The sequence below is a fragment of the Asterias rubens genome, chromosome 13 (assembly GCF_902459465.1).
Source record: "Asterias rubens chromosome 13, eAstRub1.3, whole genome shotgun sequence".
NCBI lineage: Eukaryota > Metazoa > Echinodermata > Asteroidea > Forcipulatida > Asteriidae > Asterias > Asterias rubens.
Window position 1 is genome coordinate 7,890,805 of NC_047074.1, and position 24,108 is coordinate 7,914,912.

Here is a 24,108-nt window from a genome sequence, read left to right on the forward strand (position 1 = left end):
GGAGACATGACAAAGATGGCTGATTATGCTAAAGGTCTACTGAGCTACTATTAGACCTAGACTTGTGGACAAGTCGTTAATTGTCTGTCGCAGTGAGATAGTTGAGTCGTGGTGGTGGTGTAATGGTTATAAGGGGCCAATTTCATAGAGCTGCTAAGCACAAAAATTTGCTTAGCATGAAATTTCTTCCTTGATAAAAGCAGGGTTAGCAACCGAATTTCCACGTGATTTTCAGGATAAGCAAACAACAGCTGAATACCAGTACCAAGCAATATGCAACGAACGGAAATTCAGTTGGTAATCCTGTTTTTATCAAGAAAGAAATTTCATGCTAAGCAATTTTTTCTGCTTAGCAGCTCTATGAAATTGGGCCCAGGTTTCGATGGAATACTGCTCTTGGGACATCAATGCTCTCGAGCAAAGCTGCTGGCTGCAGACTACTACTAAATGGGACCGTAGTCTTGAGAGCAGTAGTCTCGCAGGGGCAAGCAGTCTCTTAAGAAAATCGTTAGCATTGAGAGTGGGAAGGCTATCACCGTGACATACATTTAACTACTTGTTCATGAGTCTACTAGAAGCTGTTACACTTTCGTCACTTCTTCCCTACTTCTTGGAGGAGCTAGGGTCCTTGATCAACTGGTGGGCTTTCTTCCGCAACAACTTCCTTTAATTCTATTGAATCCACGGTTGAGATCTCCCCATTGGGTTCCCCCACTGTATCTATCGCTGGTTCTGTCTCAGTCTCTATCACTGGGTCTGCCGCTGGATCTGTAGCAGGATCTGACTGTGTTTCTGACGTCTCTACAGCGATGTGGCCGACATCTTGGAATGCTAATACTTCAATGATCTCAGATTGGAATCTACTATTGGTCGCTAGGGGTGGATTGTTGAATGTCTTGCAGCTTTCACTCCAGCCCTCCGAGATGTCATTCTCCAGGTGTATTCCCTCACCCTCACTGAAAATGGAATAATATGGATCACCTTATTATTATAGCAAAGTATAGCTTTGATTTTTTTTTTAACCATTCGATAGTTTTAATCCTATATAAACGTACAATCAAACTAACATGTGAAAATTTTATTTCAAGATGGTCACATCTTTTTAAGATATCGCCGAAAATCCAGAATAAATATCTCTCGCAAGAAGAATTTATAGGAATTTATAGAAATAAACAATCTGAGAAGCGTTACTGATAGTAACGCTTCTCAGAATCAAATTATTAAACTGTGTTGTTAACAATGGTGTCCACTGCCTTTTAAGCACACAGCTCTATAAAGTTGAGCCTTGGAATTCACTTGACAAATAACACTCACCCTCCACCTATGGAAACTAAATTCCTAGTTCCCCTCATGAATAACTGGCTGGCTACGTCTAAGGGCTCCTTATCTTCCCTGTCACTCAGCCCCACCCAGGGGAAGTGCTGCTCGGTGGGCGTTACGGTGAAGAGAAAACTCTCGCCGTTACCAAAGTATGACGTCTTCTGTTCCCTGCTGTTGCGAGTACTCCATGGACTCGATAAATAAGCCCCAAATACCTGGAAGGAAATTTTGCCAAAGCTTGTTATCAACAGCTGGCACACTGTACGTATACCCCAGTCCAAAAATTGCTTGCAATGATTTTGCAACAGATTTTTGGCAAGTGCCCCATGGGCTTCTTTACAGTTGTTTGGTCATTTTGGAGAATCAGTCAGGCATCGAGTTACTTTTAACTTGGACTAAAAATCTGGTGCGGCGTTTTGCACCGCAAACTGGTCACCAACAAATCAATCAATGCCTGCGGCCGATGTCTGGCAGGGAATCCCAACACAACGAAGAGAAGATTTTACTTTCTTTGGGTAGTAGTTAGCCCATAAAAATACCAAGCATTTTAAATTGGCTCATAGAAACAACAGATTCACTGTCCTTTTTTTGCTGGTATATTCTCACCTCGTTATCCAGCGTTTTTATAAGAAGTACCGTCTGTTCCTCGAATTCACACCTGTGAGTCAACAATTAATAAGAATTTAAAAAATATATATTTGGCTGTAAAGCGACAGAATCAACAGTGGTTCTGTGCTCTATTGCAGAAGTCAAATTATCCAAGGCAGCCACAGCAATGCGCAACTTTGGAACGCTAGGTGGCAGCAGGAAACTTTATACTGTTTATGTAGTTCTAAGCATGCTCACATTACCAAGAACGAAAGATTTACCTGGTAAGTCTGCTGCCACCTAGTGTCTTAAGTCACCTATTGCTGGTAGCCTGAACATCTGACGTCACACTTTGTGGCTCATGAATTACACGAGTATGCCAGAGAGAGGCCTTGAGCCTACATTATATGTTGGAAGCGCTTTGAGACACCCTCCGGGTGTGAAAAGCGCTATGTAAAAACTGGTTATTATTATTATCATGAAGATCCTGACGGTCTCGTGACGCACGTGGTACGGATGTACAGTTGATCTCACATTCATTTCGCAGGCACACTCTACGTACACGTTTACATATAAAACATCATAAATATTGGTCATGTGCATGTACTGTAATACATACACATTTGTATCCAATGATATTACTGGTTCTGTGAAACCAATGTCAATGGGGGTTCAGTCCACCATTGCTGTGGTTGCCCCTTGCTTTTGAACCCTCTTACTCTTGGTAATACTGCCCAATGAAACAAACAAACTTTTCAAAACCATACCGGCCAAAAAATATGTGCCCTATCGGCCCGTTATACTAGCTTGTGCATGTGAGAACCTAGCCTTTTGTCAAGGTCCTCGTGGCTTGGACAGCTTTGTAAAGCGGTCCCAAGTGACTGGAACGGGAGACCACACATGCGAGTGGCGAAGCCACGAGGGCCTTTTCCAACTTGTTTGCGGTTTCTTATGTGTTTCTTTAAATCTCGATTTTGCAAAAGTCCAAACCAATCAATAGCGACAGGGGTCAGCAGGTCAGCATACATTTATGCACCGTTGATACTCTATGAATAATTCATCAAAGAAACCGCAAAACAAGTTGGAAAAGGCCCTCGTGGTTTGCCACTCGCATGTGTGGTCTCCCGTTCCAGTCACTTGGCACCGCGCCTCTACGAAGCTGTCCGAGACATGTCAAAAGGCTAGTGAGAACCCTGTTTGTGGTCAGGCCGTGTAAAAAATGAACTATGTTTACATCCGGGTTTTTCAAAAAAAGGAAGGAGGAGGGGCTTTTTATTTTTTATTTCAAGATGGCCGCCATTCTTTTTGAAATGTCAAATATCCATTGTTTTTTCTACTGCTCAAACACACAATACATAAATGAAACATTTTGGAAAAGAAATTCAGACAAGACATTCAGATTGTTTTAGCTGAGATCGTTTAAATAACCCTTTTTACATTTAAAAAAAACAAAAAGAAGGAGGCGGCCTCTAAAAAGGAAGCGGGCGGGGATGCTAAACATGTTTATTTTTTTACTCGGCCTTAACATGTTTAACAAAGAACTTACTTGTTATAGAAGGTATTGAGACTGACGCCATGTTCAGTTGTTGTGAACACCAGCCGAGGTTGCATCAGGGAGAACCTCTGTGGGAGCCATCGCCAAAGAGATTGGAGCTAAAGCCAAAAGGAAAGAATAACACAGCATTAATGGCTCTCTACAAAAAAAAACAATGAAAGTAACAAGAGCGAACCTGCAAACTACACATAATTTTGCACATAGTTGACCAGACAAGATCTGCCAGGATGGATAATTAACCAGATCGCATAACATGTTTAGTAATTACTCAAACTAAATATAAGCATAAAAGTTACTTGGTACCGAGCAATGGAGAGCTGTTAATAGTATAAATCATTGTGAGAATGGCTCCCTCTATTAAAAGTAACATAGTTTTAAAAAAATGAGGTGATTTCTAACTCAAATATTGGAAGCTGAGAAAGACTTCTAGCATGTCTAAAAGCAAAAATAAAATTGCCAAAATGGTGTTTTTTCTGTCATTATTTTCTTGCAATATTGATGACCAATTGAGCCAAAAATGTTCACAGATTTGTTATTTTATGCATATATTGAGATACCAAGTGAGAATACCAACCAGTCTTTAACAATAACCAAACCTGTTCAGTGCCAATTGAGCAAGAATTGTCGTTATGAACGACTTGCCGGATCATGTTAAACTTTCTCCATCAATAGCTTTGTTCAAAACTTCCCTCGAGACTCACCTAATGAGGACTTCATAACTTGTTCCCGTTTATTGTGTCAATGCCCCATGAGCATCTTTAGATGGATACCGGCGCATTATAAATGGCCATTATTACTATTATAATCTCCTCTGACCTGTTTAGGGGTAATGATGGTTGAGTTGACTTCATTTAGGACAGCAGCAATTCCATTCGTCTTCCGGACGGGTGCAGTCGAACCCTCTTCTCTTATGTTCAACTTGAACTTGGTGTTATACGTGTCAATGACGGTGCGTGATAAACCCCGGAACTGGAAACAAATCTGAAGATAAACAAATTAAGAGCGTTATTTGAAGAAGTGAACACATTTTTTCTGGGTACTGGTATTGGATGAGCAGTATGTTAATAATATAAAGTCTTACAGACACTGAACACTTTTGGTAATTGTCAAAGACCAGTCTTCTGGTGTATGTCAACATGTGCATAAAATAACAAACCTGTGACAATTTGAGCTCAATTGGTTGTCGAAGTTGCGAGATAATAATGGAGAAAAAACACCCTTGTCACATGAAGTTGTGTGCACTTAGAGGGTTGATTTTGAGACCTCAAATTCTAAATCTGAGGTCTCAAAATCAAACTTGTGGAAAATTACAACTTTCACGAAAACTATGGCCTTTCAGAGGGAGCCGTTTCTCATAATGTTTTTTACCATCAATCTTTATCCATTACTCGTCACCAAGTAAGGTTTTATGCTGATCATTATTTTGAGTAATTACCAATCTAGTGTCCACTGCCTTTAATACAAGAGCAGCGCATGCAATCGATGAGGTACTCAAGGTGCTTGAACAAAGAGACATTTTAAAGACAGGTTTTTAAAAACACTTTATGGGAGATTGTCTAACATCAGAAGGCCAGGGATCGCCGCGTTTAAGGTGAGGGCTATACTTAACTGAATTGGGCTACAAACCCAAGTCAACTATCACCAGGGGCACGTTGTCAATTACTCCTGGGGCTGAGAAACAGGGTCATCCCCGTCACAGTCCATAAGGATGTAGGCATGGGTACCGTCCACTAGGACCCTGCCGTCAATTTCACAAAACTCTTCTTAACTTAAGACTAATCTTAATGCAGACCTTAAGATTAATCCCAATCAAGGCAAGTTACTCGTCCTAACTCGAGATAAGACGAGTCCTAACTCTTTGTGAAATCGACCCCTGACTGGTAGAGCAGATTGCACTACCTTCCCATCAACTTTAGCAATAATGTTTAAGTGTCTTGCGTAAGGGCACAAGTGTCATGGCTAGGATGCTGCTGACAACACCAGAGCTTGGGTGGGACCAACTTGGTTCCAGCAATTTTAAATATGGCGCAAGCCTTGCTTAGACTATTTAATAAAGGATTATTCAGAAAGTTTCATCTATAAATTATCTTTAAAAATATGAATAAGATAACTTTGAAGAAAAGTGGTTTAGAGAGAGAATGATAACACTCACCCCTAACAATGCCTCTGGAGTGACTGGAATAGCTTTGGTAAATTCTCGAATGGAAGCAGCAAAATCACCAGAGCTCCCCACCCATCCTGGAACAAAAAAACAGAAACAGACAATGAAAGTTGCTTCTATGAATCCACTGCATTGATGTTCAGGGCTCAAATTTGTGGGGGAAATCCACAAGACCACAGGGCATTTTGTTCAAAATGTTAACTGCTCCAGAATTGTTCAAACAAAACCAGAAGGATTCAACTGCTTCTAGCTACCGGGCAATCTCGGTAGTCTAGTTGGTAAGACACTGCTCTAGAATTGCAAGGATCGTGGGTACTATCCCACCCTAGTAATGCCTGTGATATTTTTTTCACAGGACTCGGGTAAGTACTGAGTATACAGTGCTAACACACATCGGTGTATGGGTAAAAACCAAAATTAATATTCTTTATCCCCGATGCAAATTTAATATCTATTAAAACCAGAACAGTTAACATAATATCTTATATCTTTATGGGTATACATAATAGGCAACAAAATTTAAATGTGTTTATCAAACTCAAAGTCGTCATTTTAAATACATGTAGGCTTGGTTGTGGAAAAATGTTTACTGGCCCAGAATTGTTTTTTTAAGAAGACCAAAACAGTTTAACATTATCTCATCTTTATGGGCTTACATACTTCAATACTCAATAGAATTAAAATGTGTTTTCCAACTCGAAGGTCACAATTAAAAAAACATTTCTTAATAATGTTATTTTGTTGTTTGAAGTTCAGAAAGTGAAACGTTTTAATGTTATACTTTCTGCCTGTCTGTTTATAAAATTGGTTTATTCCAGTTTCACAGCCAAAATAATGACTTTCTGTTTGTTAAAAAAAAATCCCCTCTTCTAAAATTAAATCAATTCCACTCTCATCAAAGAACACATAAAACCTGTGAAGAATATGAGTTATGTTATCTAGAATGTTTATAAAGTTTGTATCATATTGCAAATTTAAAGCCATTGGACACTTTCGGTAAAGAGTATTGTCCAAAGACCCACACTTTGTGTATTACAACTTATATATAAAATAACAAACCTGTGAAAATTTAGGCTCTATTGGTCATCGGAGTCGGGAGAAAATAACGGGAAAACACACCCTTATTTCTGCACGTTTCGCCGTGTAATGACATGTGTTTAAAATAAATCCGTAATTCTCGATATCGATAATTGATATTGTTTAAATGTTTTCTCAAAAAGTAAAGCATTTCATGGAATAATATTTCAAGAGAAGTCTTTCACCATTACCTTCTGTAAACGCTCCAAGTTATTTGTAAATCTGTGAACCTTTAATTTGTTTTCTGTTCCGAAAGTGTCCAATGGCTTTGAAAGACAGAAAAAAGTTCTACCAGAAAGTTTACCTTTTCTTTTTTTGTAAAGTTGAAGTACTGCCAGGGCTACTCTGTAAAATATCTTCAAGCCTTCCATAAGATAACAATCTATCACCCGGACCTATAAAATACAAACACATATCAAAAATTGTATACACTGCTGGTTCAATAAAATAAAATGTTTTTAGCTCTGAACATAATGCTTAATTTACATTTAAATGAATGTGATTTGGCTCTTTCTTTTCTATGAGATCGTCAAAAGTGATTTGGGGAAGTTGGTTGCCTGTAAAACTCCCCGCCCAGCCTTAACATGGCCTTAAAGGGCGCCCACACAGGCCTCAGTATTAACGAGAACGAAAACAAGAACGTTAACAATGCCTGCCAGGGCTGTATGCTTCGTTTTTGAAAGGGCAAGGGCACCAAGGCATTTTCTTCTTGGTAAAGGGCACCCTTATGTGGAAATTGCAAATTTGTACCGGAGCATTTCAAGGACACCAAGGCAATGACCAGGGGGCATGGAGGCAATCGCCTTCGTTGCCTCTGTGATGTATCAGGTCTGCCCTACCCTCGATTGGTTGAATAAGCGTATTCTGCACGGAGCAATTCAACCAATAGAATGCATTCTCTTTGCGCCAGTATCGTTATAATTTTTTTTATCTCTGCAGTATGACTGGCCCTTTAATAGTCTTATGATCTTACCAAATGTGTAAATGGAAGGTCCTCGAGAATCCACCAGATCCAGTCCTGGTAGACAGCGTCCTGCTCACCGCTCTGTTTAGCAATCACAGAATTGGCCTGAGTCTGAAACAGCGACAAGGACACACAAACAAAAACATCCACACATCAAAAGCAAATAAATATTCAACTTAAAAAGTGGCTTTGACTCACAAGATGCGGTGCAGAAAATTATAAAACAAACATAGATTATGTTTTGTGCTGAGAACTGATGGGGTTTGAATCCTGACCATGGATTATGGCGACTGCTAAAATATAATATTCAAAACCATAATTTTGATTTTATTTTACAAAATGCATTTCCAATATCCAGAATGAGGCTTATCAACTATTTTTCAAACTTATTGAGTGAGTTTTACAAATCACATGCAAATTTTCTACAACCACAATGACAAATCTGGTATGATTTTGAGCTGTTTTTATGACTAGTTACAGTAATAGAGCACTATAGGCTAAGAAGATAAGAAGCCACTCTTTTTTTTTATAATAAAAAAAAAAACTATAAAGTGTGGTAAATGCTTTATAAAGCCACAGGATTATCAAACCGCAGAAGAAAACCTGGATGCAAGCCAAGGTATTTATGGCCACTTTGTCTTTCAGTTCACTCACAAAAACAAAACCAGTCCACTGAGACTGAAACAATGTTTTGGGCAACGAATCTGTGTCAAGGACGACAAACTGATAGCGTGAACATTGAATCAATAAGTGCATAGATGATGAAAAATTAATTAGCATTGCGAAAACACTAAAAAATAAATAAGGGTGGGGAAGTATCGGCAATGTACACTCTGATGAAGTGAAGGGGAACGTTTAAAATAATATATCAGTGAATTTTGAAATGCTTAAAGCTGTTCTTTTTGATTTGGTATGGTACCTAATCACTATTGAATTAGACAGGGGTGAGTAGTTACTCAAAATAATTTATAGGATAAAACCTTACTTGGTTATGAGCTGTTGATAGTATAACACTTAGTTAGAAACAGCTCCCTCTGAAGTAACGTAGTTTTCAAGAAAGATTTTGAGACCTCAGAATTAGATTTTGAGGTCTCAAAATCAAGCATCTGAAAGAACACAACTTTGTGTGACAAGGGTGTTTTTTCTTTCATTATTCTCGCAACTTCAACAACCAATTGAGTTCAAATTTTCACAGGTTTGTTATTTTACATTGTATATGCATACGTTGAGATGCATAAGTGTTGAGATACACAAGTGAGAAGACTGGTCTTTGAAAATTAATAGTGTCCAGTGTCTTAAATGGCAAAGGTGATATCTGAGCAGGATAAACAAAAATTGCAGCTCTAACAAGATCACAAAGATTTGTTCACATCTTACAGCAAACTTCTTGGCCAGTTTCGTGAAACTCCTCCTGTAGGCCTCAAACTCCACCCAGCTCTGGTCCAAGTACTTGTAATTACGACTGCCAAGAAGGGCAGACAGACAGTCAAACGCTCTCTCTGCGTCCATGTAGTGGAGTAACAGACTGGCCATAGGGTGCAATAGAGGGCAGTAGCTAATTTCTGGACGGGTGTGAGCGAGGACGCTGAGTAGTCGCGCAAGCTCGTCTCGTCCTGATTGGTCGAGTTTGTAGGTGGTCAGATGGTCCTCATTGCCGAAGGTCTGATGACTGTCGTTTGAATTGTGATCTGGTGAAGAAAAAAAAATTGCGTTCAATTGTTCAACATCTTTCAGTAGTAACTTAAAAAAGACTAAAACTTACAGGTTTATACTGAATATGAAAAGTATGTAAATTAAAGATTAAAAAGTTGTAAAGCAATGAAATCCGTATACTACAAAAATGTCAAACAACATGGTCAATCAAACTTGATAGCACAAAAAGCATCGTCAAAATAAGTTGCTGAAGACTATTACGGCCAAACAACTTTTTGTAAAAATTTGTGGAAAAAATTATTTACTGCAAATTGCCTTTATAATGACATTCTGTAGAGAAAACAACAAGTATTTGTTTCTCTTTGTTTGAGGGTTTTGATTTTGAGAATTGGTTCTCTTATCAGCAAAGTTGGTTTTTATTTGAACAGAGAGTTAGCAGAAACAGGAGAATTTTTATTTTACAAATTTAAGCCGTGAGTTCTGCAACTTATTGACAAATCTAAAATATTCCTCACAAAACATCTCTGCCTGACGTTTAGTTGTTGACAGGGCAAGGGCACCAGGGCATTTTCGCCAATGTAGGGGGGGGGGGGTATCAGCTGCAATTTGCTTTTTCATGAGGAGAACTATGAAGCACTGAGACAATTAAACATCATCAATCCCCAGCCGTGTCATGAAATAATGAATAATTTTGAGCCTGTCTGATGGGTAAACTGGCTGATAAAGTGACAGTTATTATTGGTATGGGATGCTGGTCAGATGCGAGATGAATTATGTTGTATTAGTGTCTTCCTGTAGACAACATGTATGTGAGATGTGGATTTAAATTGTCATATATCCAAGTAAAAAGAGGACAAATCTTAATACATAGTAGTTAACTTACTCCACAATTTATACTGACTATTCATAAATACCCAACAGAGACACTTCATCCAAAGAGGGCATCACGAGGGGTTGTTTGAGCGGATGATATAACACCAGTAAAAAGTGTTGAAACATGGGCGTGACACGCGAGCTTGCACCTGTGCTTATAAGACAGTTTCGTCATTCCTATTGGTCGAGAGCAACAGCTGGACCAGTTGTGCCACATCACGCGATACGCGCGACACGCACAGCAATCTCCTAATAAGGAGTTGTTTACCTGAGGGCCTTACCATTTCATAGGTGGAGGGGTGATTGTGCTAAAAGAAATCATTGAGCAATTTTAATTTTTGCATTTGTTTTACTTTTTGACCAAAAAGTGTCGATGTTTTTTGACCGAAAAGATATTTATGAATGTTTGTCTCGGTAAAATTATCAAGAACCAGGCCTCAGCGGGTTTAAAACACTAGTTGATGGTAATACAATATTAGTGAGCTACACATGTACATGTAGCTTACAACTCGAACAAAAATTGTCATGAGTAGAAATAATTATTGTCATTTACATTTATTGTACATGTAGGTGTCAATTTGGAAAGTGATAAATTGGTTACGCTTAGCAAAATTATTGTTTAGCAAAAACAGGTTCATCAGCTGAGCACAAATAACAGTCATAACATAATATATGTAACTTAAGTTCCCCAAAAAAGTAATACTAAGAAAAAACCTCTGAAATTAGAAAAGTTCTCCAGGTTTTTTTTTTTTTTTGTAAATGTGGCATTAATTAAATTCATCTGCAGAGTGCATAGATCTTAACAGTTTGAATTGTTAGGCCTCCTATTCAATACAGAAAATGGATGGGCTCCATTTAAGTTTTCATATTTCCCGATACATACAATTACAGAGTGCAAACATATTTTGCTCATTATCAGCATTTAAAGGATTCGGGTACTTTTTCAAAATGTCCACAGATTTACATTAAACTTGCAGGGTTTGAAGAAAATGATAGTGGAAAGCTTCCCTTCAGATACTACTAACTAAGGTTGTGTAGTTTTTGAGAAAATGAGTAAAACAAGTCACAAAAAAAATGTTGGTCTCATTAGACCAAAATTATCTTAGTATGTAAGATCCCCTTAACCGTTATGATATTATACCAAAACCACAGCATAACTGGTTAATACGTTTTTACATGCTAAAACTGAGACGGAAATTATTACTTTTACTTATTTCTCAAAAACTACAGCACCTCAGTAAGTAAACATCTTAAGGGAAGCTTTCTACTATCATAATCTTCAAACTGTGTCAGTTTAATGTAAATCTGTGGACATTGTGTTTTTTGTTAGGAAAAAGTACATACCCTTTAAGTCTGAACGCACCCAAAGTATGGAACTCTTTACACATTCATATGTTCACTTTTGTACCTTGATTGATTAGTTCAAAAATACTTCAGGCTTAACGACTTTCATAGTCACATCTGCTGGTACCTAGTTAATTTTCAGTCCTTGAGTTTATTTTTTATTGTTAATTATGTTGATTGTTTTCAGGCCTTGAGTTTTATCTCTGAGAGGACAGGGCCACTATGGGTACACATTTTGTTTTACCATTTAAAGGCAGTGGACACTGTTGGTAATCACTGAAAATATTAGCATAAAACCTTACTTGGTAACATTAACAAGTATTGGGGAGAGGTTGATTGTATTTAAACATTGTGAGAAATGGCTCCCTCTGATGATGTAACATAGTTTCAAGAAAGAAGTAATTTTCCACGAATGTGATTTTGAGACCTCAGAATTAGATTTTGAGGTCTCAAAATCAAGCATCTGAAAGCACACATCTTTGTGTGACAAGGGTGTTTTTTCTTTCGTTATTATCTCGCAACTTCGACGACCGATTGAGCTCAAATTTTAACAGGTTTTTTTATTGTATGTTGAGATACACCAAGTGAGAAGACTAGTCTTTTACAATTACCAATAGTGTCCAGTGTCTTTAATGAACAACAGTTTGAAAACTACTGATGGTGAAATATCTCAGTGTTATTTATATCAATTAAATATCCCTGTGTCAAAAGTGCTTGAGTTTGTCGAATACAAGATCTGCAAAGAAAATACCCAATACTTATCTTTTGGTGTTTTTGTAACATAGGTATACTCATGATTGTGACTGCGCACATTTTCATTTTGCAAAGGAAACTGCCAATGGAAAATCTTATAGTCTACTTTGGGAACTTTTGTAGGGGCAACGAGGACAAGACCAGGGCAACATGCCATGCTTCCTTGTCCCAGTGTAATTCCAGGCCTGTGTTTTATTTTATTCTTTTAAAGACACTGTACACTATTGGTAATTGTCAAAGACCCATCTTCTCACTTGGTGTATCTCAACATACATGTATGCATAAAATAACAAACCTGTGAACATTTGAGCTTGATTGGTCGTCGGATTGCGAGATAACTACGTGTACGAAAGAGAAGAAAAAAACCTAGCCACACGAAGTTATGTGCTTTCAGATGCTTGCTTTTGAGACCTCAAGTTCTAAATCTGAGGTCTCGAAATCAAATTCATGAAAAATTACTTCTTTCTTGAAAACTACGGCACTTCAGAGGGAGCCGTTTCCCACAATGTTTTATGCCATCAACCTCTCCCCATTACTCATCACCAAGAAAGGTTTTATGCTAATAATTATTTTGAGTAATTACCAATAGTGTGCTCTGCATTTAAAATCCAAAGATATTTCTGAAATAAGGGCTAACCATGCTGCCAAGTAAATAAATATTGATAGTAGTTCTTTATAAAGCAGACTGCACATTGTACATGGAAATCCATTTCCCAGGCAGGGTATTTGAATAAATTGTCATGCTAATAAAATATTTAATAGATGGGTTATTTTAATAATAAACCATTGATATGAATATTTCATCCAGTAAAAATGAAACAAAACATAAATCATTGAGTATGCCTAGTAATAGTTGTTCAAAAAACCAATTTAACTTAAAGAAACACATTGCCTTGGATCGGTCGAGTTGGTCTTTGAAAAGCATTCGTAACCGTTTGTTATAAAATGCATAAATGAATGATTAGAAAGATGTTTTAAAAGTAAAATACAAAGATCCACACAAATTTCCCTGGAAAATGCGTGGTTTTACTTTTACTTTGCGAACTAACACGGTCGGTCATTTATGGGAGTCAAAAACTTGACTCCCATAAATTTATGGAGTCAAAAACTTGACTCCCATAAATGGTCGACCGTGGTAGTCGACGAGGTAAAAGGAAAACCATGCAAGTGATACTTGTGTGGATCATTACAATGTATATTCTACTTTTAAAATATCTTTCTAATCATATGCATTTTATGAAAAACGGTTACAAATGCTTCTCAAAGACCAACTCAACCGATCCAAGGCAACGTGTTCCTTTAATGTTGGTATCACACAACATAAATCTCAAATAACCGAAAGCTATTTGAAACAAAAACGTGCATTTTTGTGTACTGTTGTTAACATTGAAACTGAACCATCTGTCAAAATTAATAAAGAGAATAAAATATAAAGTTTTTGGTCTCCTTTGTTAAAAAAAATTAGCGATGCATTTTTCAAAGCCTCAATTTTTAACAGCCTTGGCCTTTCATAAAAGGTGAACCAGACACTAAATACCCTCACAGTATTTTTATGGGCCAATAAAATTTGCAAATATAATTTAAACATGACGGAGAAACAAATAGAACTACAGCTGGATTGCAAACTGCTGCTTACCAACAAAAAAAGACCTATAGATGGTATAAATGTAACAAATAGTTACAGGCCTGACATTTCGACCCAGGCAGAGTCTTTCTTGATGGCTTACTTTAGCCTTAGAAAAAGACTCTGCTATGGTCGCAAATGTCAGGCCATAAACTACTTTTTTTTAAAGAAAAGATGGAGGATTTCTAACTGCCATAAATATTGAATACTTATATTGAGCAATATCCACCTAATAAGGTGCTCAAAGCGCATGCAAAAAACATTAAAGGAACTTCACAGAATTGGTAAGAAACACAAATCGTGAAGATCACAGATTAACATAAAACTTACACGGTCTAATGATGATGATAGTTGAAAACATCCTTTGAAATATTTCTGTCTGAAATGTCATATTTGATGAGAAATAAATAATCTAACTTCGCGTATGGAGTTTATCGCTCAGTGAGCGTTTTATTCATTTTTATTTTGGCATCGATGCAAAATTTGTAATAGGTTTTTCACTCGTCTCTCGTGACCCAGATGGTCGATCAATCTCAAACTTCTACAGGTTTGTCAGTTTATGTACACATATGGTGGATTACATAAAGTGCCTACACTGCCAGCAACTGTTTTGTTAGCACCAAAAAAAAACAATTTTGTTATGTTTCTTTAAGGAGAAATAGACAAGAGTGAAGAGGGAACAGTTAGATGAAGGGAAAGCAAAGAAAGAAAAGACTAGTACTGAAAAGCTGTTTGGAACAAATGAAATTTCAATCTGTCTTTGTGTACACGCTGCTACTATTTCGAATGTGTGGGTAACTGACTGCAAAGCAACTGTCCCCAATTCTGATGAGTATCCTCAAAATAAACCAAACTTTCCATTTCTGATACAAATTTTAAAATCTCTCTGATTACGGAAACTAACTTCTTCCCTAATATGTTGAACCAAAGAGATCTCAGTATCACAATGGTTAAATGGCACGATTTCTCCCTGATTGTATGATACAAAATGATTGCAAGATGCAAATGTTGGCAACCAATAGATCTTAATCATGATGTGGCCATCTTGATTTTACTCCATTCCAACTCATAACCAACTGAGGCTGGACGAAATAACAGTCTGGTGCCTTATTTGCGCAAAGAATGTTAGCATTCATTACTGTTATTGGAAACAGGGAACATGGCCAAGATGGTGACAGCATGATAAAGGTCTATTGATGTTGTATACGGTCTTCTGCTTGATAAACGCAGTGAATTTACAGCATTGGGATGACATACATTGTAACCAGTCAAGGCAAGACCATAGTTATAAGAACTAGAGGACGCACTGGTGATGCTGCTTGCACAAATGCGATGGGACCGCAAGGAGACATGCGCGCCATTCTGTACGCGTGTTGAATATGAAGTACGTTGGAGTTTGTGTTTGTGTCTATTGAACGCTACACAATGCTGTTATGTCAACTTACAAAATGGCCTCACAAACACACGCTGTTTGATGCTGTTTTGTCAACTTAGAAAATAGCCGCATACGCGCATGACGGGCCGCGTATATAGGCCAGTGCGCCCTCTAGTTTTTATTTATAACTCTATGGGCAAGACTTCCTTCATGCCATTTCTATTTCCCTCAGAGGCAAATTTCCTTCATGAATTGGAACTCAAGGCTTGCCCTATAAGATTATCTCAATGTGTTCAATCTCAATGAAGGTTCATCTACCACACTGAACGAATGGCAATATTGAATTGGATTGAACCATGGAGGTCTCTTCCTTCCTCCATGATTAAACCAGACACAGAATCAAAATAAGAACATGAGAACAGAGTGAGCTGGTGCCCAGTGATGCACTTCCAATTATATGCATGGTGAAGCTTGACAGTTCACATTGGGTGGTTTAAAGCCATTGGACACTTTCTGAACGGAACAAAAAATTACTGATTGTGCGATTGCTTTTAGCTTGCATTTCCATGCCATTTATATTTCCCTAGGCAAATTTCCTTCATGAATTGGGACTCGAGGCTTGCCCTATAAGATTATCTCATTGTGTTCAATCTCAATGAAGAATCACCACACTGAACGAACGGCAAAATTGAATTGGATCGAACCATAGAGGTCTCTTCCTTCCTCCATGATAGAACCATCAGCCACAGCATTAAAAATAAGAACGTGAGAAAATAGTGAGCTGGTGCCCAGTAATGCATTTCCAATTGTATGCATGGTCAGGCTTGGCAGTTTACTTTAGGTGGTTTAAAGCTTGCATTATAGGCACAATGTAATTTAACAAGTTAAAAAAAAAACATATTTTCTGGGAAAAATATGTTTATAAGTTCATTCTTCAATCGAACGTATATTACAGAGCTGCCTTCTTACATTTGCAATCAGGCATCCAGGGAGATATAATACATTCAACATACATATAGGGAACAAATTTTCAAGAAAGGGAGATTGTCGAACATCAGAACCTGGGAACATTGGTTTATTTTCAGCGAACTTCTTCAGAATCATGGAGAGTTTGGCAGCTCTGATGTCACATAAATGTACTGCAACATGAAAACTGCAAACAATCATGAGTAGGCCTACAATATGTATGACCTGTCAAATGAGGTGAACTTTTCTTGAATGCAAGAAAAATTATACATTAAAGCCATTGGACACTTTCGGTACAGAAAAAAAATTAAAGTTCACAGATACAAATAGCTTACAGGGTTTACAGAAGGTAATGGTGAAAGAATACTCTTGAAATAATATTGTTGCATGAAATGCTTTACTTTTTGAGAAAACATTAAAACAATATCAATTCTCGATATCGAGAATTACAGATTTATTTTAAATACATGTCATGTGTTTTCCCGTTATTTTCTCCCGACTCCGAGGACCGGAGAGCTTAAATTTTCACAGGTTTGTTATTTTATATAGAAGTTGTGATACACGAAGTGTGGGCCTAGGACAATACTGTTTCCTGAAAGTGTTCAATGGCTTTTAAAATTGACTGTACACATGTGTAGTTTCTAGATTAGCTGATCATCAATTAATTAACACTCTGCTAGACTGTACATAAGATTGCCAGTAGCCAGGTCTTAATTATGAGGAAGTACATGTACATATAGGACCTACTGATTGCATGCATGTATACTGATGATCAATTAGGCAATACACAGGCATTTGTCCTGTACCTGTGTACACACAATTTGTACATTTATAATTACAATGTGTACCTTGCACACAAGAAGTGTCTACATACATTCACCAGAGTAAAATAAGATTTGTTTTAAAGGCACTAATATTTGTGACCCGCTCTGTGAAAATGAGTCAGATGTAGGCAATTTCAAGATGCTTGGCTGGAAAGAACACATCAGCAGCAGTAATTTGGTATATGTCTAAGCTTTGGGGTGTACCGCGTTGCTGAGTTACTCCCGTTTTAAATCGGCCACTTCACTATTTTTGGTGAAAAATGAATTACAAGTAAAATGATATTTTAAACTACCATTGTGTGCAAAAGGATACAGATTAGACAAACGTATGATCACAAAATGTTTGTTTTCATAGCTTTTTGGCTAAAAGTAAGTGTTCTAAAGGTTAACCATGCAACTAAATATCTTTTTAAAAAAAATTAAAAAGTTTTTTTTTATATTTTTTTTTGTTTTATTATACATTTTCCACATTAAACTGTCCATTTAACTTAATATTGCATTGGGCGACATGTGACTCATTTTCACAGAGTGGATCACATTTATGGTTCTTATAACAGCCTAAATGAATACCACCCCAACACTTTTACTTGCCGCCCTCTCCCCAAAAATAAAAATAAATAAATAAAACAATTCTATTTTTTAAATTCATTGTTCACACAAAGTTCTGCACCTTCAGGAGATTATTGCAAAATCTGCTTCTTTTAAAAAATAAAAAATACCCTGTTGTTTGTGCACTAAGCATGGCACAGTCTGTGGTATCCATGGTGATATGGACATACTTGATTCCAATACATGTAGAACACAACGTATGATAGGCCCCATCGCTTCCATAAAAAAAATTATCAAGTTAATAATCCTTCTAAGAATGGATCATATTCAGGCGATACCAGTGTAGATGTATTCATCCGTATCAAATTATTATAATTGCATTCAAGTGTATTTATATCAATGTATGTATAGGCCCGAGAGGATAACATTTAAAGGTTGTACACAAAATGTGTACAGGTCACGCTTTGGATTCCCACAATTTGTTTTTACTGGACCACTGAGTATGCCTGGTTAACAGGTAGGTCATCAGTTCAAAGACTACTCAGAATGCTGAGACTTGGATGTTTTGATTTTTTGGGTTGAACAAAGAAATTACCTATAGAGTGGGATTCGAACCAACGACCTCCGGAAGTGTGCCGGCGCTCTACCAACTGAGCTATCTAGCTCTATGTTCAATATCTTTGTTCGGGGGTGCCAGTCAAAAGCCATACATGTACAACAGTTTACTGCCGTGTAGCCAGGGATCACACCCAAGTTATGATACTTGGATGTTTTGACGGAATGACGCCCCCTACACGTTGTTCCAACACCCCTACTTTATACGAATGATCCGAGTCAATCCGACACGTACCTAGTGTATATTCCTAACCCTAACCCCCTTATCCTAGCATGTAAGTTCTGAGTGGGGGGGGGGGGGGGTCGGAATAAGGGTTTTAGGAACATGTAGAGGTGTCAGACACACACTCCTAGTGTCTAAAAATTTATCTTGATGCAATGCAGTTTAAAAGGGCAACTCCAATGGAGCAGTATTGATTTAATGAGTTTCTTTCAATTTTACAATATTAAGAAATTACTGAGTTTTAGTACTGTATCGAATAGAACATGGGTACCGTAATCTCTTGTATTTGTGCATTTTATTCAATCGTTTAGTTATAAAAGTCCCAACAAACCCTTCCCTCATTTATTTAGACTATGTACTTGACCTTGTTTCATTGACCTTGCTGCCTTATTAAATACTTCACCATAGCTTTTCTGATTTTGTATAAAGGAAACTTCGCCCTTTTTGCAAGGGAAATTGGTCCTACCCTTATGTACTGTTCAACATTTAACAAATAGACCTACCTCACTGATCAACTTCTCTAGCATTTTGTCCAGCCCAAAATTATTTTTAAATTATCCAGTCAGTTTCCCTTGTGGTTTGTTTCTTGATAATTTAAATAAAAATGTGCATTTCTTTATAGGTGATCTCCCTCTGCTGTCACTTCCCAGGTTGTATCATAAACTTTGGTGTGTGACCCCTGGCTATTGGGCAGATTCAGGCATAAAGGCAGTGGACACTATTGGTAATTACTCAAAATAATTATTAGCATAAAACCTTTCTTGATTACGAGTAATGGGGAGCTGTTGATAGTATAAAACATTGTGAGAAACAGCTCCCTCTGAAGTAATGTAGTTTTCGAGAAAGAAGTGATTTTCCACAAATTTGATTTTGAGACCTCAGATTTACAATTTGAGGTCTAGAAATCAAGCATCTGAAAGCACACAACTTCGTGTGACAAGGGTGTTTTTTTTTTCATTATTTTATGCATATGTTGAGATACACCAACTGTGAGGACTAGTCTTTGACAGTTACCAATAGTGTCCACTGCCTTTAATGGCTTCTGACTGGCACCCAAAACAATGAACCGATCCGGCCTTTCAATCAAACTGTGCGTGTTCAACCATTTGACCAATCACAGCGATGATTGCTGTCGGACAAACTCGGTCATGCGTGCGCGTATATTTGGCACGCGCGGCAAAATCGTGCAGAATGTCATTGGGAGTGCTCGTACACGTGTCTTGCTCACGTGCGGGGTGGGCGGAGCTTAGTGGAAAGCCAGAACGGTCCATTGACAAAATAGGGAGACCACCAATAATTTTAGGGCTAGCTCACTTTGAAGAGCTGGAGGTCACAAGTTCAAGTCGCCCTCTGCCAAATGTTCTTTGTTTCAAAAACCCAAAATTTAATTTTAAATTCACAGTTCTAGAGATGTATTTCAGAAAATTAAACCTTGAATTGATGCTCAATTATGTGGAAATCCCATTCATGGCAACTGTTGTGCTTGGTGATGATTCAACTAATTGTTCAAAAGGCTCGCATAGAATGAAAAACAATTTAGTGATTGTTATAAATTCCAAAGCCCTGTTCCGAAATCCTGTAAAAAGATTTGAAATTAATTTGGGAGACCAGGACCAACTTATTTAAAACTTAATCCCCTGGAAAAATTTGTTTTAAAAAGACTGAGAGGAATGGTTGATTGCTAAGACCAACTGTCTTTTCTCATTAATTGTGCCTTTAATAATTACTGTGCTTTTGTACTGTTCTTGTAAAGCGATTGGGTACCCAGTGGCCCATGGTAAGAGTTCTCCATAAATGCATGTTACCATTAATATTTTTATTTTCATTGTGTAAAACGGCCAAGTGTTACACACATGGACCAATGCAATGCTCAACTGCCACCTCAGCCTCAGCATAAAGTTAAAGTAGTTGTAACGTCTTATAATTCCCATGTAATAACTGCAAAAACATAGTTAGAGGCCTGATGTTTCAACCCTAGCAGTGTTTCCCGAAGGCTGAAAATAAAGAGTCTTTACCGAAGGCTGAAAATAAAGACTCTGCTAGGGTTGAAAGTCAGGACATTAAAGGCAGTGGACACTATTGGTAATTACTCAAAAATAATTATTAGCATAAAACCTTACTTGGTAACGAGTAATGGGGAGAGGTTGATGGTATAAAACATTGTGAGAAACGGCTCCCTCTGAAGTGGAGTAGTTTTCGAGAAAGAAGTAATTTTCCACGAATTTGATTTCAAGACCTCAGATTTAGAAGTTGAGGTCTCGAAATCAAGCTTCTGAAATCACACAACTTTTTTTCTTTTATTATTATCTCGCAACCTCGGTGGCCGATTGAGCTCAAATTTTCACAGGTTTGTTATTTGATGCATATGTTGGAGATACACCAAGTGAGAAGACTAGTCTTAATATAATAGTGTCCAGTGTCTTTAACTATTTGTTTGCACTTTATACTAGCCCACCTTGTTGAGCTGTAATGGCTCCGCTTTTAACATCGGTCTCATCACTGTCACCATTACAGCCCACCTTCGATACATGTCTTAAACGCTAAGTTTTCAAAGGTCGCAAAATGCGAGGTAGTTTGATTGCAAATTTCTCCCATTTAAAAAGTCCTATACTACTCCAACATACCTCATTTTATTCCTTACATCTGTGGAATTACTATAACACATAACAGGGCTTACTTAATGATGACTTTGTCCAGATGTGATTGATTTGAAAATTGGTCCAAAAAAACGTTTAAATCATAAACAACACTGGATCATGTGACCTTGATAAGAAGTTGAATCAACTCTGGGTTGATGACTCAATTCTACTTCCGACTCTAGCCAATAACTTCCTGAACTGACCTAGTTGGTGCCAAAAATATACAATCTGTCCAACAAGGCTGTCTGATACGTACATTGTACTGTAACTATTTTTGTTATGGATACCATTAGGAAACCTATTGCATCACAGGGTTAAGAATTTAAATGTAGGCCTTAAAGACCCTGGACACTATAGTCTTCTCACTTAGTGTATCTCAACATGCATAAAATAACAAACCTGTGAAAACTTGAGCTCCATTGGTCATCGGAGTTGCTAGATAAATATGAAAGAAAAAAACACCCTTGTCACACGAAGATGTGTGCTTCCAGATGCTTGATATCGAGACCTCAAATTCCACACTTAGGTCTCAAAATCTAATTCATAGAAAATTATTTTTTTTCTCGAAAACTACATCACTTCAGAGGGAGCCGTTTCTCACAATGTTTTGTACTATCAACATCTCCCCAGTACTCATTACCAAGTGAGGTTTTATGCTGACAATTATTTTGAGTAATTACCAATAGTGTCCACTGCCTTTTAAGATTTGTCCTTCTCCAAGGACTCAAAGGGAAGATCTTTCCTTCCCCAAGCATTTTCATGGCTTCTGACTGGCATCCCAGAAAACAACATTTTTGACTGATATAGGGAGACTGCCAACATAGGGCTGGATAGAAAATGTAGCTCAGTTGGTAGAGCGGCGATACAATAATCAGGCCTGATACTTCACGGAGGCTACGTGTCCCCTGGTCATTGCCTTGGTGCCCTTAAAATGCTCCAGTACAAATTTGCAATTTCATCATTGGGTGCCCTTTACCAAGAAGAAAATGCCTTGGTGCCCTTGCCCTTTCAAAAATGAAGCATACAGCCCTGAATAATACTGAGGTCGTTGGTTCAAGTCCCTCTCCAGTCAATTTGTCTTTGTTTCCAATGTTTACTTAAATTTTTGTTTAGATTCACAACTTTAAAAGCATTGGTGACTGCTAAATGTTCCGACACCCCTAATGTTCTTACAGCCCTAGAATGTAACCCCTTGTGATCTGCACATTTAGGGTTAGGGTTTAGGGTTAGAGTTAGGGTTAGGAAAATACTAGGAGTGTTGGAAAATAAGGTGTGTTGTAACATCTATAGGTATGTCGGAACAGTGTAACCTCAACATCAAGTCACAAAAATCAGCAGAAAACAGTCAGATGTCTGATGTCTGTGACCAATGTAACATGAGTAACTGACTGTAGAAACACCCATCATGTTCAAATTTGTCTTACCTGAAGATGAGCTGTGTGGTTCATCTCCGAATAACGCTCTAGCGGTTTCTTTGTAGACACTGCCTGCCGTGACGACGTTCAGCATACAGATGTGATGCCATAACTCCTGACGAATAGAATGGTCCACCGGCCAGTGACCCTTCCGAACAAATTTCTTGAGTCGGTTTTGATCGGAGGTTAAAGGTAAGCTTGGGGGCGAAGAGCCATTTTGATGGGTTCCGTCGACATTTCCTAGATCTTTCCCGACGTCAACCCAAGGCATGAAGCTGGAGGATCTTTTCGACATGTCTAAATTGTTCTAGTACTTCTAGTAGTTACAGGTCTCTCATCAGTCAAAGCTGACCTGAAACAAAAATCAATAATATTTAAAATAGTTTTACAATAAACTTGTAAATGGATGTTCATATGGTTTCTGGGTACGAAATGAAGCACTCTGAAAATGTTGTTGATGTTTTCATACGTATGTAGCGCCCTCTAGTAAAAGGTTCCATTCCCAAAATTAAATTTTGACATTTTTATTGTTCAGAACAATTTTTACACCAACGTTGGTTGGGACTCTGTTAGTCCATGGGGGCAGAAATATATTGTCACCTCCATCCATGGTAAGTCGTACATTAGTTAGTCACTAACATCATAAAATCATACATTCTTTCTCCGTCATTGTTAAAACTTAAAATGTTATTCTGAAAACGAGTGCCCATCGTCACTAAGTGTCCATTTGGACCTGGACCCAGTAACTAAACTGGGGCACTGTGCACCTTTTGTTCGAAATTTCAGATTTTATCATTATTATATTATTGGTTGTAAAAATTTCAACAAAAAAAGGATTCAGCGCCCCAAGTTACTGGGTCTAATTCGGACCATGGAGGTTGCAGTGTTGTGTGGTCTTGTTTTTGCAAGACAAATATTTTTGCATACTACTTTTCATTATTACTACATGTTTTTGTAAGTTTTTTATTATTAATATTATTATGAATGAATTATAATAATAAATTATATTCCATTAAGTAAAACAATTTTTGGTAATTAATTTAATTATTTATTAATTAAAAACAAACAAGATATACTAGCTACCACCAGCAGTACCAGGGATGTACTAACTTCCTAGTAATAGTAATAACTACAGTTATAAATAAGTATGATTATATTTTATAGCTCTCATAAATCACTCATTCCCAACCCAAGAAGACAAGGACAAGTGAAGTACAATTTTACAACTAAGCCATGCAATGCACGCTCATGATCAGAGGATATGGTCAATAACAAAAAGTTCATGTTACACATAATTCTAAGCTAAGAAGTGCTTCGCCTTCATTCATTATTATACAAATTTAAATTATTAAAAATACCTACACATTGATTGGAAGAAAAACAAGTCGAATAGTGAGTCTTCTTTCTGTCGATGGGCGAGTCCGGTCCGCGCCGATCATAAATCGACCCTCTTCACCACCTTCGCTCTGCAGCATAAATAAAAGTCACATGTCATAACACAATCCCCATGGGCCCAGCTGATTAGAAAAAATTGTTTGCGTTAATTTTTTTTTCTAATTTTTTCAGTGTAGTCGATGTAAGTCTGACTCC

At 37.6% G+C, this 24,108-nt stretch overlaps 1 protein-coding gene across 2 annotated transcripts; it reads right to left on the reverse strand.

Moving 5' to 3' along the window:
* Positions 1–332: 332 nt before the first annotated feature.
* Positions 333–24,061, reverse strand: LOC117298238 (GTPase-activating protein skywalker-like). Of its 2 annotated transcripts, none has more exons than XM_033781372.1 (11): positions 23,881–24,061; positions 22,528–22,870; positions 9,043–9,353; positions 7,675–7,746; positions 7,006–7,096; positions 5,616–5,701; positions 4,280–4,444; positions 3,455–3,561; positions 1,927–1,978; positions 1,315–1,535; positions 333–956 (listed from the first exon to the last, which is right to left on the reverse strand). In XM_033781372.1, the coding sequence occupies exons 2-11, from the start codon at positions 22,811–22,813 to the stop codon at positions 620–622; spliced, it is 1,728 nt and encodes a 575-aa protein (XP_033637263.1). In that variant the 5' UTR covers positions 22,814–22,870; positions 23,881–24,061; the 3' UTR covers positions 333–619. The 2 variants fall into 2 exon arrangements, with proteins under 2 accessions (XP_033637263.1, XP_033637262.1); XM_033781371.1 differs by having other exon boundaries at positions 7,675–7,776.
* Positions 24,062–24,108: the final 47 nt, after the last annotated feature.